Here is a 16,784-nt window from a genome sequence, read left to right as displayed (position 1 = left end):
AACACCGTTACTGTCCATTTTCACTGTCTTAATGTGACAGACACCCTCTGAAATGTGATGTTTAAGAAGCAGTGTTTTTTTTTACTAACACTAAGCATCCGATTTGTGTCTAACCATTCAGAACCAATTTTAAATAATTAAAAAACAGACACCTGCCTCCCTACCAGGGGGCACTAGTTTTGTGGGTCATATAAGTAAGTAGGGACTGATATGGGCATTAAGGATGAGGGACATGCTGCTTTGCCTCCATATTCTTTTTATTTGCCTGCCTTTATCTATGTAATGACTATGTGTGCAAATGCACCAGCCCCAGCCTAAAAGCCCATTGTAAAATAAATCAAAGCATGTGTAAACGGAACTGTGATTTGAAGTTTAAAACCCTAGATTCAAATTTTGACTCCATGCAATTTAAATGTTTAGAAATTTCAATGCAAGGAAAAGAGAGGCCATGTAAGACAGTCAAATTCATTACGTCACCTCTTCAGCTATAGCCTCCGTTCCATTAGCATCATCCATTAGCATCCATTTCAATATTCTAGCACAACATTGTATAAGTATTCAGTCCTCTCTGTCATGGTATAGTTAAAGACATGTTTGAACTTGCTCATGGACTAGAAATAAATAAAGATCAGACTTTACTTTTAAATTTTTAATCTAACTGAATAGTTTAATACAACATATGAAACCAGCCTGGGCAGATTTGTTAGGGGGAAAAAAATCATAAAACCTCAGAATCTGAAGTTACTTTGTTCTTTTTCCTTCCTCTTCGTATGTCTTTGGCACAGTTTGTCTTTAGCTTTATTACAGCTGGATGTCACAGGTAGACTGGGCCATTGCTTTTAATTAGTTTATGACAGAATAGAAGAATAAAGGAACATAGCACTGCACTCTCTGTCAACCTGTGGCCTCCTGACAGGAACATGAATATTCCCTGAAGATGGACGACTGACCTAACGACAAATAAAAGCACCGTATAGGATAATCTGAAGGGATGACAGAGGGAGATTTTAATGAGGAAAAAGAGGAGGAGGTACAGTGCTTGTTACTGATGAAAGAGGAGATTAAGAGGTGATAGAAGGAGAGAGAGTGTGAGGTGTAGAAAGAGAGATGTAGTGCTTAAGGGAGAAAGGAAACTAACAAAGAAAGGAGGAGGAGGCAGTGGGGGAAGGAAATGAGAGCAAGAGAGTGATGATGAGGTATATGTTTTTCTTTTTTCAAAAGGCAAAAGTTTTCAAAGTTTAAAAAGATGATAAAAGTTGGGAGGAAGATGTCTGCAAGGATTGAACATATCTGCAAAAACACCCCCAGGTTGGAATGAACAGACAGTTAGGGAGGCTGAATCATAGAGCTGCTGTACTTAATCAGTAGAATGGTCACTGCAGATTGTGTGTGAATGTGAAAGTGTGGGATGGAGTGAGAGTGACGCAAAGTTTTATTTAGCTCCTACTGAGTGTTATTCACATGATAGGTGACATACTTTAAATAAAAGTCACTCTCCCTTTTCTTTGTGACTGTATTTCACGTATTAATGAACTACCGTGTCAAACTCGTTTAAAGAGCAAGAATAAAAAAGCAGAGCATAAAGGGAGCAACAGTATAAGCACAGGAGTGAAATAAGGAACCGTAATGCTGCTAAAATAAGCTTGGTACAGGTAAAAAAGTCAACAAGGTGTCACATGTATGATGACAGCGTGGCTAGGAAAATCTCAGTTCCAACACGCAGGAGAAAACTCCGTAGTGTGTCAGGAAACGTGTTTATTACTGTAGATAAAATAGATTAGATAAAATATATATTTAACTTTTGTAGCTAATTACTCTGTTTTGCACAGCAATCAGCAAATCGGTAGCTTGCAGTACTTTTCACATTACCGTTTGGGATCACCTCAATTCACTTGTAACTTAAGATTCAGGTGATATCGAGGTGAGAGATTGTACCAAGTACAATCCATGACACTTGGAAAACCAAACCAAAATAAAACAATCAAACATAGAAAAAAAAAGCAAGGAGATCCGAGTTGACTTGAGTCGGAGGCATGCAGTGGAAAAACACTACTAATTGCAGTAGTAAAATAAATATGGGGGTCCACCTCACTATTCCCAAGAGCTGCAAAATAGTATAAATGTGTTCCAAAGCTTATTTTCATGTGGAGAAATACTATTAATGCCTGCTGTGACCGGGACTAACAGAACAGCCCTTTCTTCTTCTAAAAGTTCTAACCAATCAGAGATTTTCTATATTTTCTGACTCATTAGTAAGTTTTCCTGTGCCTTGGGCTGCGGACACACCTAAAGACTGGCAAAGGCTGGACAGTTTACACATAAAGAGTTCCATAAACTATCACAGATTTCTGATCTCTGAAAGCCCACATGTGATGACGGGGAGCAACACGACGGTAATGGAATGACTGGACCCTAAATCCTCAGACTTCTTAACTGAACAATTTGTGCTTAAGGAAAAAAAATATGGAAAAAGCAGTAAAATTATAGATAGAAATCCAAGAACAAAGACAACTACAGGGCCTACGGAGGGAAATGAAAGTAAAATAACCTATGAAATAATAGGTAAAGCTGTAGCTACAGTACTGTAGGCCTGCCTCAGTTGTGACGTAATCGGTTGCAGAGGAACAAATATTTATTAAATTCATTAAATATTTAAAATGTTTAAAACATGTAAAAAACGAATGGCAGTGACTGGGTCTTAGGATTAAAAACTAGAAACTTTACACAGTACACACTTAACAAATTGTCACCGCCAACTGCACGGTAAATGGTAAATGGTAAATGGTAAATGTTCTGCACTTATATAGCACTTTTCTACCTATTGGCAATGAAAGTGCTTTACACTGCTTCTTATTCACCCATTCACACTCACAATCACACACACACTAACATACTGATGGGGGAGCTGCTATGCGGCCAACGGTCACCGGGAGCAATTAAGTTAGGGTTTAGTGTCAGTGTCACTGACCAGGACCAACTACGTCCAACCAGTTGCCTTTGACTCTACTCCAAACCACCCAGGTGTTGGATAAAGTGGGAGGACTCATTGAGATAGATATATTTCCTTTAACCCTAAAACCAAGTCTTAAGTCCAAAGTATTCACTCTGCTAAAACTGGTCATTACACTGCTTTTATCAAAACCCACAAAAATTCCTATGAATCTGATTGGTATTAATACCAGTGTGGTAGCGCGCCACTAGTGGCTGTAGCAGCTGTAAAAGCAGTTTAGGATGAATGGTTGGATAATTAGAAGAATGACCTGTTAGATTTCTTATGAATAAAGTAATATTAATCTTCTGTGACAGAAAAAAGTTAAATAACAATATAGTTTAAAAAATTATATAATATTACATAACTGGCAATTTTGGTCGCAACATTGCGTCTCATGCAAGAACAACTCTTATGAACTGATTTGCTTTTAACTGAAGTACACTGAATTTTAACATTTCTTCTTAATTTTCATATTTTAAATATACACACTCTACTATCACACTGGACGTATCTGACTTTGAATAGCTTTTGGATATTTCTTGTTACTAGGCTGTTTGTGGCAGAATGGCAGAATGTGAAGTATTTTGAATTTCATTCCGATCTAAAATTTTAGTCGTTACCTTAACAAACAATTTTTAATGAATCTTTAAATTTGGAAAGACAACTCCACAAGATTGATTTAAGTAGAAAGAATGTAATTAGAACAGAAGACAGCAAAGATTTCAATTACTGTATTGATGACAACCTGACTAGCAGTATTTTCACAAAAAGCTAAAAAACTTCAATCTATTTCTGTTTATTCTCAAGTGCTAATCCTTTTCATACAATATTTTGTGCACTACAAAGAACAGCAGCAAAGTAGCACTAGTAGTAAAACTACACGTACTGTTGAACTGCTGTAATGCTAACATCCACAGTAATGTCAGCAGTGGTATTTCTAATACTAATAGTAATACAAAAAAAAAGCATGTATTTAAAATAATAATAATAATAATTCATTTTGTCGCAGTAGTCATAGTTACCCTCTGTATATCCAAGGTGAGCTGCAGGAGTGTCGGAGAAGCTGTAGCCCTCAGGGTCTCTGTCCCTCTGACTGGAGAGTTCAGACTGACATAGGCCACAGCACTGCTCTGTAGCACAACACTGTTATCCTGCAGAGAAGACACATGCTCACATTATTTAACTCCCATGCACATTTATAATTGTATAATTGTCATCATCACATCATTATCTTGCACAAAATGTTTCCTTTCTAGTTTTCAAACATTTTTGTAGAGGGCTAGATGTTTTTTTTTTTTTAATTTTTTATTCTAGTTGTATAGTGAGTCAAAATTAAGAGCTATCGTTAGAATGGGATTCATGAATAGTCAATCACAAATGAAACCTACTCAGTCACAACAATAAAGTCTGATTGCAGCTACAGAGGGTTGTTCTTTTATTGTGGCAATGTTCCTGCTTCCTGCTGTTTTGATTGGCTCTCCCTTTTCTTCTTGTAATTGTTAATTGTTGCTATTTTCACTTGTATTTAAAAAAGTATATACAGTGCAAGAATCAGTCAAATTCTGTGTAACGATTATTGACATTATTGCGCATGACCTTACTGACCTTGCCCCACTCATAGGATCCAATGTTTTCCAGTGCTGAGCCCCCCCATGAGCAAAACACAGTAGTACGGTCGGGCACCCATCCTCGTTTGGTCTGTTCTGTCAGTGCTGCGATGAGCTGGTTCATGATGGCTGAAGCCCCGCCTCCCTGGTCGCTGTCGTGACGACTGCCAACCAGCACGTAACGATCTGAAAACAATTTTAAAACAGAAGAAAAAGTGAAGTTCAGTTTCATTTGTGTATAAATTTCTGTAGCATAACACACAGTACAACTAAAAACAGATAATGCGGAACGGTCTTGACTATCTGGGTTGTTTGTCCCAGCACCCAAAAATGACACAAGGATATGCATTACCCTTTGCCAATGTCCAAACAGCTGTGGTGAACATCACCATCACCTGGTATTTAGTATGTAGTTTTTGTCCGTTTAGGGCAAAATCTAGAGTTACAACCATTATATGAGATGACACACTTTTGTGCCAGGTGTAGGGCAATTTCAACAATTTAAATTTAACTGCTTGTCTCCCTGCGTGTGGGCGCCTCTCAACAAAGACCTATTTGGACATATAGGTTGGAGTTCTTGCACAGTGCAGCCTGATACACTGCACACAGGAGTTGTCAGTCAGTCTTTCTACATAAGCAGGTATGTGACATAGGTTGTCATATGGACACTGTGTCAAAGTAGAAAGCAAATATGCAGACTCATTAAAAAAAAAGCTTGCTTCATAGTAGCGGAAAACTTGTATTGAACATAAATATTAGCTGGATAACCCGCTAAATGCCACTTCCTGTTACAGTCCCCACATGCTTCCTATCAGAGGGGCTAATAAAGTCTATAGAGGAATTCAGTGCACACTGCATTTTCATGCGTTTTGACCATAGCACAGGATCAGTGGAGCTTTATGTGACATTAGCCACATGGAATCAAGGACAGATTCGGTACAAGGAACACAGTTGTGCTTGTAGTGGATCAATATATGTAGTATTTTGAATCCATACAAGGTTTAAGAGATGAGGCTGAGAATAGATATGTATTTTTTCTTGTCAATAAATTCTGTAAAACCTAAAAAAAACAAAAATGAATTGATCCTACTTACAATAACATCTGTGAAACCAGAATCAAATTTTAACTTATTCTTCTCTGATATCGAGCTCCATTGTTGCTCAATCACTATTAAAAACACCTCAGTGAGTCACAACTCCAGACTGTGCGACATGATTCTCCTTTATAAAAATCGTAACTGTGTAGAATTCTTCGAGGCTGAAAATGATCATCATAATTTACAGTCTCTGAAATAGATTTCTGAAATAAAACGTTATTGATATGGGGTTTTCAGCTTTTGGGTCTCTTTATTTGAAAAAACAAAAAACAATCTACAGATCACATTTTGTGTCAGATTGCACTGTAAAATTTTTAAGTTTAAGTTTAATTTTGTTCACTTTCATACATTGTTCCACCTAATCCATATTACTGCATTTTAGCAAACTGTTCTCATTGAAATACAATGTCAAGATATTGTAGTTTAACTCCTTCTCTGTCATTTGTTAAATGACAGCTGGGACTCTTACCATGATAAGTAGATTGATTGATGTATGGACTTTAATGCCTTATATAGATGGTACGTTAGATCCTACATGTAAACCTACAACTATAACCTACTGAGTCTTTTCATTTTGTGTAATACAGTTCTATGAAAAAGTTGGAGTTGTCCATGAGTTTTCAAATTCTCACTGTATTTCAGAATGTATCTTATCTTATGTTTCAACTTTGTGCACTTAACACCAAAAAGACATTATAAAAGAAATAATTTGTAATGCTAATTGTGTGGTGAGACTAAAAACATTTACCTTCAATGGTATTGCGGTTAAAATTGTTCCTTAAGACAATCAAGCAGATTATATCATTTCTTTTTGTCACACATACAGTACAAGTAAACACTACAGTCAAATTTCATTTTATGATACTTTGACGAAGTGCGGTTTTCCATGGAAGCACATTCACCTGTATTCACACACACAGAAACACAGCATCATAAATGCTCCAGGCTCCTTTGTATGCCTTACATTTTCTACAAAGACTAGGTGTTGAGTGTGGATGCACACGACAGCTTCCTGGAGGCGAAGAAAAGAACAGAGCAAATCTCATCATTCCAACACAGAGCACTGATGACTTTGTTTGAGACAAGAGGTGCTTAGAAAAGCCTGCTAGCTTAGCCTAACAATCTGACAACACTCATCAATGCACCATGAGGAGCTTCCATGGTAAATCACATAAATAATCTTTACTGTAAACTACTTTGAATTATTCATGTATGAAAATACAATTTACTTATTTTTTTCTGCACAATTTTATATGATTTCTGTTTTATTGGTTCAGGGGGGGACTAACATACTGAAGGTTTAATGATGTATTCATGAGAAACACAACTTAACTGAAATATAACAATTAATAGCTTGTACTTTGTTCTTAGTGTCCTTAGGCCACAAATAATTACTATGGTTGAAAATAGAGCTGTGCAATATGACCTGAAATTCCTTATCTCAATATGGTTAATTTTACATTCTGATAACAATATAGAGCACATTCTCTGTAAATTCAGTGAAAAACCTCATGGAAATGTAAATGTTATCATAAAACAGAAACAAGGTGTAAGGTTAAAGCTGTTGCATTAAAGTTTGAGATGGGTTGATTTGAACACTTAAGACTTATCCTCTGCATTTGATGTATAACCTCTGCGCTATGTTTCAAAACACAAACTACTCCTGTTTATTCTTTGGACATATTACTTAATGTCATTCCACTTGCCATGTTATTACTTACAATGCATTCAGAATGTTTTTAGAATTTTCAAAATTTATTTAAAGGAAATACTGAAATGTCATTATTCAGATCCTTTGCTCAGTACTTTGTTGTAGCACCTGTGGCAGCAATTACAGCCTCAAGTCTTTTTAGGTATGACGCAACAAGCTTTGTACACTTGTACTGGGGATTTTCTGCAGTCCTACTTTGCAAATCTACTCAAGCTCAGTCAGGTTGGATGGGGAACATCTCTGGACAGACATTTTCAGGTCTGTCCAAAGATGTTCAAAAGGGTTCAAGTCAGGGACAGTGTAAGGTCCTGAGCGCTGTGGAACAGGTTTTCATTGAGAATATCTCTGTACTTTACTCCATTCAGCTTTTTCTAAACCCTGACCAGTCTCCCAGTCCCTGCTTAGGAAAAACACCCCCACGGCATGATGCTGCCACCACCATGCTTCACTGTAGGGATGGTATTAGTATATCCTTGTTCCTCACAGTCTGAGCATCTTTCACGTGCTTTTTTGCAAACCGCAAGTGTCCTTTCATGTGTGTAGAGTGAGGGGTGGCCTCCGTCTAGACATCTGCAATAAAGCACAGAATAGTGGAGGGCTGCGTGATGCTTGTGCTTCTCGAACTTTGTCCCATCTCTATAGAGGATCTCTGGAGCTGAAGCTGAGTGACCATTGGGTTCCCTAACCCTTACCTGATTGCTCAGTTTGACCGGGCGACCAGCTCTTGGAAAATTCCTGGTTGTGCCAAACTTCAACCATATGATAATTATGAAGGCCACTGTGCTCCTGGAAACCTGCAGTGCAGCAGAAATGTTTTGTAGCTTTTGTCCAATCTGTGGCTGATAATAATCCTGTTTCTGCAAGCAGTTCCTTTGCCCTCATGGCTTTTGTTCTGATACAGTATGCATTGTCAGCTGTGCGGCCTTCTATTGAGAGGTGTGTGCCTTTCCAAATCTATGTCTAATCCATTTACTTTACCACAGGTGGACTCCAGTCAAGGTGTAGAAACATCTCAGCAATGCTCAAGAGAAATAGGAAGGACCTGAGCTAAATTTCAGTTTTTGTTCAGTCATTCATATTATGTTGCGTGTGACTGTGTAAACCAGTTTGCACTTTTTTTAATAGTAACAATGCAAAATGTGAAGGAGCAGGTTTAATTCTCTAACATAATAATTGTAGACTGACAATACTCACACTCAATGACAATTATTTTACATTACAGACCATTTTTGTTGCTTGTTACTGATTAAATCAGCTCAACTTTAGCTAATATTTTATTAAGAAGAAGTTAGATATAGTTTTTAGAATTAGATTATTTTACTAATGCAACACATGCTTGACAAGATGTTATTTTTTTAGAATGAAAATAAGACCTTGTAGGTTTGAGATACGAAACGAGCATGATACAGACATATGATCAAATGCCAACAACTAGTTAAAGCATCACTCTTTCCAGAGATTTGTGGGGCAAATCATCTGCTTTAGTGGCCCATTATGGCTGCCTAATATCACACTGTAAATCAACAAGGTAATTTTCCACCAGTGACTGAGCAGGACAGGTACAGTTGTGATGGCGCTGCTACAAGTGGAGAGGAGAATGGCCGCTGGGTAAAGCAACAACAACATAAAGGGTATCCACAGAATAGTGACAGTTTTTAAGGCATAAGGGGCTAAGTGGATGGGGCTGAATGCCATTTAAACAATAAAAGGACATATTGTGTAGAAATGTGCTGAGCTGATGGGGACACGGGAGGAGACCAACAAAGAAAAGGGGCAGAGAGATTAATTTTAAAAATTTTTCGACCCCCATTCTTGACCAGTGATGAATTGACTTTTATGTTTAGGAGGTTGGAATAAGAAAGACTTCAATACATCATGACAATACATCTTTTGAAAGAGGTTACAAATCAACCTGTTCAGAAGGTGAATACAGTTTTCTGCCTCTTTGAGTTTATTGGCTTCCAAATTCTACTCTCAACAACTACGTTCCAGCTGCATATGGTCACCATTATCAGAAAAATACAGTTCTTATACACCATGGTCCAGCACTGAAAGTAGAGAGACATAGGCAGTATTGTGGACTATTTAGATATTTCTATTAAGAATTGTAGGAGAACAAACAGACTGTCCTTTGGCACAAAAGGTCTGGCAGGTCTTTTCTATTAGCCAAAAATGGCTTGCAGTGTTTATCTTGAGAATATTGTCCTATATGTGTGAATTAGTTGATTAGTATGTACATACAATATTATATTGTCTTCCTCTACTTTACTAAAACTGTAGATATTATTGAAGGTTCTGAAGGTTATAAAATGTGTCTGTGAGCACTTCAAAGCTCATTTAACACTCCATAACAATCAACTCAAATTTTTTTGAAGTAAACCTCATTAGCTGAAGGCACTAACTTTCTGTAGTCTCTGTTGATTTCCTGGTAACTACTCTCAGAGCCAAGCTGGTTGTTTCCTACTTCACCTTGTCTACTCTACCTACGTTAAAGAACCAGCGGTGACAAAGGCAAACTGTTGTGTTGGCTCATGTCACCTGTCTCTATTCTAAAAGGGGGAACTTGAATGCACCACAAAGACTACAGCTAAAGACAGAATTATAGTTTTTCGTCTCCAACCTTCTGCCCATAAGATGTTAATAATCACCAATTTATCAAATTATTGCTTTAATCTATATATTATCTTAAGATGAACCATAACATCTTAAGATAATATATAAGATAACATAACAACATAAACTTATCATGATCCGACACTCTTGTTCACTTCCTGCCCAGGACTTTTATTTTGTTTGTCCTTTTCTCCACTTCCTGTCCCCAGTTTTGTCTCCAGCTTCACCAGTCATCACCGCTCTCAGTTGCTTTCACCTGTTCCCCTGCCCTTTTTAACCCAGCTCTCCTGCTGGATCATTGTCTTTGTTCACTGATGCTGTCACCTGTGCCACACTTCTCTCCAGTTTACCCATCTCATGGATTTTTGGACTCCTTTCCTCTTGTTCCTGTGGACCACTGTAATCGAGTTCTTGGTTTGAGGTTTGTTCTTGGGTTTTCACTCTGGTGAAAACTCTAGTGTGCATTTGTTGAATGCTACGTGAATGTCTAGTTTTCCAGTGTTTCTGTTTTTTTTCTCAGGGTTATTGTTTAGTTCTTGGTTAAATCATTCTTAGTATCCACTCCCCTGGTTAAAGATTAGGTTTCTGTGTTTTGGTTTAACATTTGGTTGTTGGTGTCGTTGCTAGTTTAAGTCTATCTAGCATTCTGCCCTCATTAATTTCCTAGTTGTTGTTGTTTCTAGTTTAAATCCTTGTCTTCTAACTTTGTAGTATTCCCTCCGAGTTTGTCTGTTTTCTAGTTCGTAATAATCCCTCAGAGTTTGTCTTTGTCCTCCATAACAGGAGCGAGTCTTTGTTATTTTCTATGTCTTGTTTTCTGATCTGAAAATAAAGCTAAATTGTCTCACTGAACCTTTCTCGCTTTGTTGCTCTTGGGTCCACGTTAAAATGAATCCTGACAAAAAAAAAAAATGCCTTTCTGCCGCACTTACCACAGATGAAATCAGGAAACAAAGTGAATTGCAAAAAAGGGCTGTTTATCACGAGAAAAACTGATTACAATAGCTAGTTAGTGGCTGCAGAAACTCTTGAAGAATTTACAAACCTGGGTTCCTCTTTCCTTTAAGATATCCCACTACATTGTAGATTTTCCTGTAGAAGAACTGGTTTCCAACAGTCAGCGTAATTGTCTTTCGTTCTAGGAAAAAAGACAAAGGGGGGAAAAAAAACTTTGAGATGAGCTTTGTTTCCTTTTACCTGATTCCACATTAAACATTCCCATTTAAAACACACACTCTCAATGGGCATACGGTAAAAATTGCAGAAAAATCTTTTGTCAGTGTTGTTTTTTTTCTTTGCTCAACTGACATCAGGGCAGGGAAATAACGGAATCAAATTTATTGGCCAAATATGCTAACACAGAAGGAATTTGCCTTGGGTTGTGGGTCACTCTAAAGCAAAAAGTAAACAGTATAACAATGCTAGTTAACGGGAGTAACTGATAACATAAGAATGACATAAAGGCAAATTCATGTGCAGTGTTTTCCAGCACAATTCCTTCTATACTATAGGGCTTCTAGAAATACAGCATGGTAACCACATCATCTACTGACCTGTTTGCCCTGTAGGCAAACTGCGGGTCTTTCAAAACATTTCATGAAAACAAATTTGAGGATAGCATATAGTCCTGTAATATAAGGCTCTTAGGAGCTGGAATTATGATTTAATGTGAAGGTTGAGGGGACTCTCCACTTCCTCTCACTTTCCCAAATCTTTCTGTTGCTATGGCCTGGCAGCTGCACTGCATTATTCAGGATAGATGTGCAGAGCACGGTTTTAGTGAAGTCCATTTTTTTTTTTTTCTGTTCGGAAGTAGCAGTTTGTCCATTCAGTTGAGATTGGTCAAGTGCACTGATGTGAGTGCAGTCCGGAAAATTTTGCTGCCACAACTGAACAACGGCATTAACTTCCCGCATCTCCTCAAAAATCCATCGACAGCCTGTTCTCTCCCAACTAAGATCGTCTTAAAACCAGATCTGAATCTACAGAACTTACTCTAATTGTATTGTATTTTATTGAATGCCCTTTACTGTACCGTATTTCCACTGCAGTGTTTTTTTTGGCCACGGTTCACACAAAACTCTACGCAGTTTTAAAGTGCTTGCTGGACTTAAGGACACAAGACAGTTAAAGCTATTGCTAGAATGAACAGTCAATGCACTCTGCCCAGTCCTGCCCTGTCCAATCTCTGCTCATTTGTTCATTATTATGAAAATACAGTAAATAAGAATGAAAGCCACTGATCAACCCCCCCCCCCCCCAAAAAAAGGGAAAATCCACAAAGGGCCTGTCATGACTTGACGCAAGCTATACTGACAAAGTTTTAGAAGCAATTAGCTCATTACCTCTGTCACTGCTGTGTCACATGAAGCTTTGACTGCACCTTTCCACATTAAGAATTTTCCCTAATTAATGAAGAAGCATTGGACATAGAGGTGAACACCAAGCAAAGGTGCTGAGAAAGTTTTACAACACAAACTGGGTGACGGAAATAACAAGGAGTTCACACAAAAATATTTGTAACAAAAAGTTGAACAGGGTGGGTAACAGACAATGCAAATGAGATAACTGTGTATATGTGCCAGCTTTTATTGACCCAGAGGAACTACATCAGTTTAAGACCCTCCCATGTTGGCCAATTCATCATGGCCATGTTAAGAGACCGAGTTTGGGGTTTGATGCTTTAGAATGGACTTTGTTCATATCTGAACTGCTTTAGAAAAATTCCTGTTCAGACACTACATAAGACCACAGCAATATCAGGACACAAATCTACTAAGTGATCAGGCCTGTCATTCGCTTTAAACTTCTCTTTCATCTCTACATAGACTTCTTAATGATCAATCTTGTGAGCAGCCCAATTGGCCAAGTCGAGCCTCGTGATCACCCAGAAGTCTCGTCTCTGACAGGCTTTTAGTGAATGTAGAGGCTCATTAGTCTGTAGTGAACAGTAGAGTTTTGGAGCATATTTATAGTATAGTACAAATATTAAAAATCCAAAAGACTTTGACTAGAGAAATTGTAATGATAGTAGAAATAAATGATGAAAAATAATGTGCATAACATTTTGAAAGCCATCTTCTCCTATAAAGAAAACTGAATATAATGAATTCATGGAATGGTAGTTTCAATGCTGAATGTGTCTGTAACAAGCTAATATAATGGCCATGTGAAATGACACCAAACAGATTCTTTAACAGTCTAACAGGTTAAACGTTTTGGCCCTTCTTTGTCTTTGTGTGTCTGTGTGAACACAGTACACATTTGTGTGGTTTCTCTGCATCACTCTTGTTGTAAGGGGGGGTTGATTAAAAATCTAATTTTATATTAGAATATGAAAGAACAACTGATGGGATTTGACCTGACTATGCAGTGATGCATCCACATTTGTTATTGCTAAGGTCAGGAATCCCTCAGATGTATTTTGGTGATAAACAGTGGTAGAAGAAGTGCTCAGACCATTTAGTTAGGTAAAGGTATGAAAATCAACAAAGAATAAAAGTATTGTTTTACAAGTACATTTTCTGCATGTTAAGTAATCTATTGTTAAATTATACCAGGCTTCCATCATCACTTCCCAGTGTTCATCTTTAAACTGTATTTTAATTCTTTCTCTGTCCAGTTGATTTCACTACTGCCTCTATGACATTCAAGTCTGGGCTTTGGGGGATTCATAACATCCCATCAATTTGAACAATTTTCCAACACGCCAAACCAAAACAGACTCATTAAACAATACAATTGTTTTCCCCCTATCTCAGTCCACTTGCCTGGTTTCTTGGCTGCTATCCTTAAACAAAAGCCATTGCTGACCAGCACTGGACTGTGTAAAGATTTAGTTGGCCTCCATATAAAGCTGCCGGATGTTGAGACAGGTCCTTGCTGGACTTCTTAAAGACTACTACTTTAAAGAAGAAACTCAACTTCTCATCAAATATTGAGATATTTCTTGGTTTCCACTCCTGTTTTTGTCCTTGACCTCTCCAGAATCTTCATATTTATTTATAAAAGCTTAAACAGCACTTCTCTAGTATGTTTGCTTACTTCCCTTTGAAAGTTGTAACCGAAACTTGGTCGTATATTAGCAAGATGTGCATGCACTGATCAACAAGCAACAACTAAAACAAGGATTAAGAAGCAACTTACAACCATAGCCAAAAGTAGCTCAAGCGAACACTAAGAATGGTAAATGTGCTGCACTTATATAGCGCTTTTCTACCTATTGGCACTCAAAGCACTTTACACTGTTTCTTGTTCACCCATTCACACTCACAGTCACATACACACTCATACACCGATGGGGGCGCTGCTATGCAGCTGGCCAACTCTCACCGGGAGCAACTAAGTTGGGGTTCAGTGTCTTGCTCAAGGACACTTCGACATGTGACCAGAGGAGCCAGGGATTGAACAACTGTGAAGTTGGTGGACAACCGCTCTACCTTCCTGTGCCACAGTCGCCCCAAGAAGCTTTTCACATCTTGATCTGTCCAAAGAATTTTGCACAGTACTAAATGTTTTTAGTTGAATAAATATACTTTTCTGTATTGCTGAAACTTTTTATAGGAGTAAAAAGTCAATTTACCTCTGAAATGTGGCCATGTCAAAGTACAAGTATAAAGCAGCAGTAAATAAGATGCCTCATAAATGTACTTAAGTACAGTACTGTATGTGTAATCTTTCTAACACTAGTGAAAAACACAAATAAAACCCATTCTGTAAATTGGAACTAACCAGAAAACTACAATGACCTGAAAAAGTAAATGTCCTTTACGTGAAGGTCTGAAACCCAGACTGACTCTCACAAAGACAGACCACACTCAACCACGCATAGTCCACAGTGCCTTTTGATGCATTCGACAGAGCAGTCATTGGATATTGTGTCTGCCATCTCTGCCTTGCTGGATGGCTGTGAGCTCTAGGGGTGTTGATGGCTGGATATCTGAGGGAAATACAGACGAGGTGCCAGTAAAGATGTGAAGCAGGGACTCAAACTGTGTGTGACAGAGGTCCCCTGCCTACAGCACAGCACTCCAGCATGACAGCCCACTTTTCCTGCTCCACTCCAGTCCTCCAACTCTCCTTCCCTCCCCTCTCTGGCTGCTTGCTCCCTCGCCCTCTCACTCCCATTTAATACATTGTAAAAATTCACTGCTTTCTCTCATAGGCGCCACATAACCCATTTATCACTTTTGACATTGGCACAAATGACTTTGGCTAAAGGAACATGTGGCCTCTTTGTGTATTCAATCTGCAGATGTGCATACAGAGAGCAGCGAGAGCAGAGCAATTTCCCTTTGTGGTGAATACGTTTACAGATATGGCCACTGCTACAGGTAAGAGGTGGCTCTTTGTTAAGTTTGGAGTGTTGATGAAAATATTTAGTGTCTGATTTTTAATAACTAATAATGTTAAGGCAGATATTTCTGCAGCTCCTCTCACCGTGTATTTACCAAGAAATGCTAACAACAGTGAAGCATGTAGGATGTGTCCTAATTCACCGAATCTGTCAGAAGTGTGATGTTAGCAACAGTACTGTGCTACACATTTGACAAGTTGCACTCCTGGTAGATTTCATGATTTCCTTGTGTATGCTGCAGGGTGGCAGAGCAGTTATAAAGGCTGTCTCTTGGGATACAGGCCCTGCCCCTGTACAACCTTTAGTCTTTGAAACAGGGCCTTAAACTAGATACTTAACTTCTGTCAGCCTCAAGAAACATCACCCAAAACACACTGAAAAAGTACTAATACTACAGATTAGCTCATGGCATTGACATCTGTCCAATAGCATGATACAAAATAAGAAAGGCTACCCATCTTGATACAGTACATTTGGGGAAATGTCTTTAATCAGTTTCTTTTTGAGAGTTACATGAGAAGATGTCAAGCTGGGGACATAATATCTAGCTGAGCTTAAAGCTACAATATGCAATTTTTGGAAATTAACCTAACTGTAGAATGAGACTACAATCCACCCAGGGTATCACATACTGACGACGTGTCGGTGACTGCCAAGTTTTTGGAGACTTTCAGTCATCCAGGTCATGGTTATTCCAAATGTTCTCGAGCTAACAGGATTTGCTTGAATATTTTGAAGATGCTTCACCTCTCAAGTGAAAGGTTTCTTTAGTTTACACTCACTGAGTGGGTTGAAGGTGAGTCATGGCAACTGGACTTAATTCTGGTCAGTTCAAATGTTTCACTAGTCCTCCAAGTAGCTTTTTCAATCTGAGGAAAGAAGGCAGAAGTCTCCAAGATTGGTTTGTTCTTCCCCTAACTTACATAGGTTTGTTACAGGACAACAGAGAAACTGAGAGTTCGAGGAGATGTTAATTGTGATGTCCCTTTTGGGCCAGGAATTGGTGTCATGCTATGGTTAAACTACTCATGACAAATTGCATGGCTTTTGGTGAAGCTGTGGTTATGCAGGTACGTTCTGTTGAGCATGTTTATTTACATGCTATCCTATGAATAAACAGTTGTTTATCTGCTACCAACGGACAGACCGACAATGAGTGCTTCTGTTTTTGCAGGATGTTTTTATTACATAATATGTTTGTTTTTTTTTGTCCTTTCAGCTTATCCCGTGAGTTCAGGGTCGCCACAGCAGATCATTGTCCACATGTTGATTTGGCACAGTTTTTACACCGGATGCACTTCCTGACGCAACCCTCCCCAATTTGTTCCAGGCTGGGACCAGCACTGCACAGCTGGGGAGGGGAATGGGCTGTTAGGGGTTCAGCGTCTTGCCCAGGGACACTTTGACA

The 16,784-nt window shown here is 38.4% G+C and overlaps 1 protein-coding gene across 5 annotated transcripts in view; it reads right to left on the bottom strand.

Annotated features, from left to right (window-relative positions):
* LOC137132113 (inactive N-acetylated-alpha-linked acidic dipeptidase-like protein 2) overlaps positions 1-16,784 on the bottom strand; it is a 457,260-nt gene that overhangs the window by 140,194 nt on the left and 300,282 nt on the right. For all 5 annotated transcript variants that reach the window (XM_067514226.1, XM_067514227.1, XM_067514229.1 and 2 more), the window contains 3 exons: positions 11,066-11,158; positions 4,598-4,785; positions 4,015-4,143 (listed from right to left, as the gene is read on the bottom strand). In XM_067514226.1, the coding sequence (XP_067370327.1) occupies positions 4,015-4,143; positions 4,598-4,785; positions 11,066-11,158 (410 nt within the window). The remainder of the gene's footprint in view (positions 1-4,014; positions 4,144-4,597; positions 4,786-11,065; positions 11,159-16,784) is intronic.

The sequence above is a fragment of the Channa argus genome, chromosome 8 (assembly GCF_033026475.1).
Source record: "Channa argus isolate prfri chromosome 8, Channa argus male v1.0, whole genome shotgun sequence".
Classification (NCBI taxonomy): domain Eukaryota; kingdom Metazoa; phylum Chordata; class Actinopteri; order Anabantiformes; family Channidae; genus Channa; species Channa argus.
Note: the sequence above shows the minus strand (reverse complement) of the source record. Positions and strands in the feature narration are given on the sequence as shown.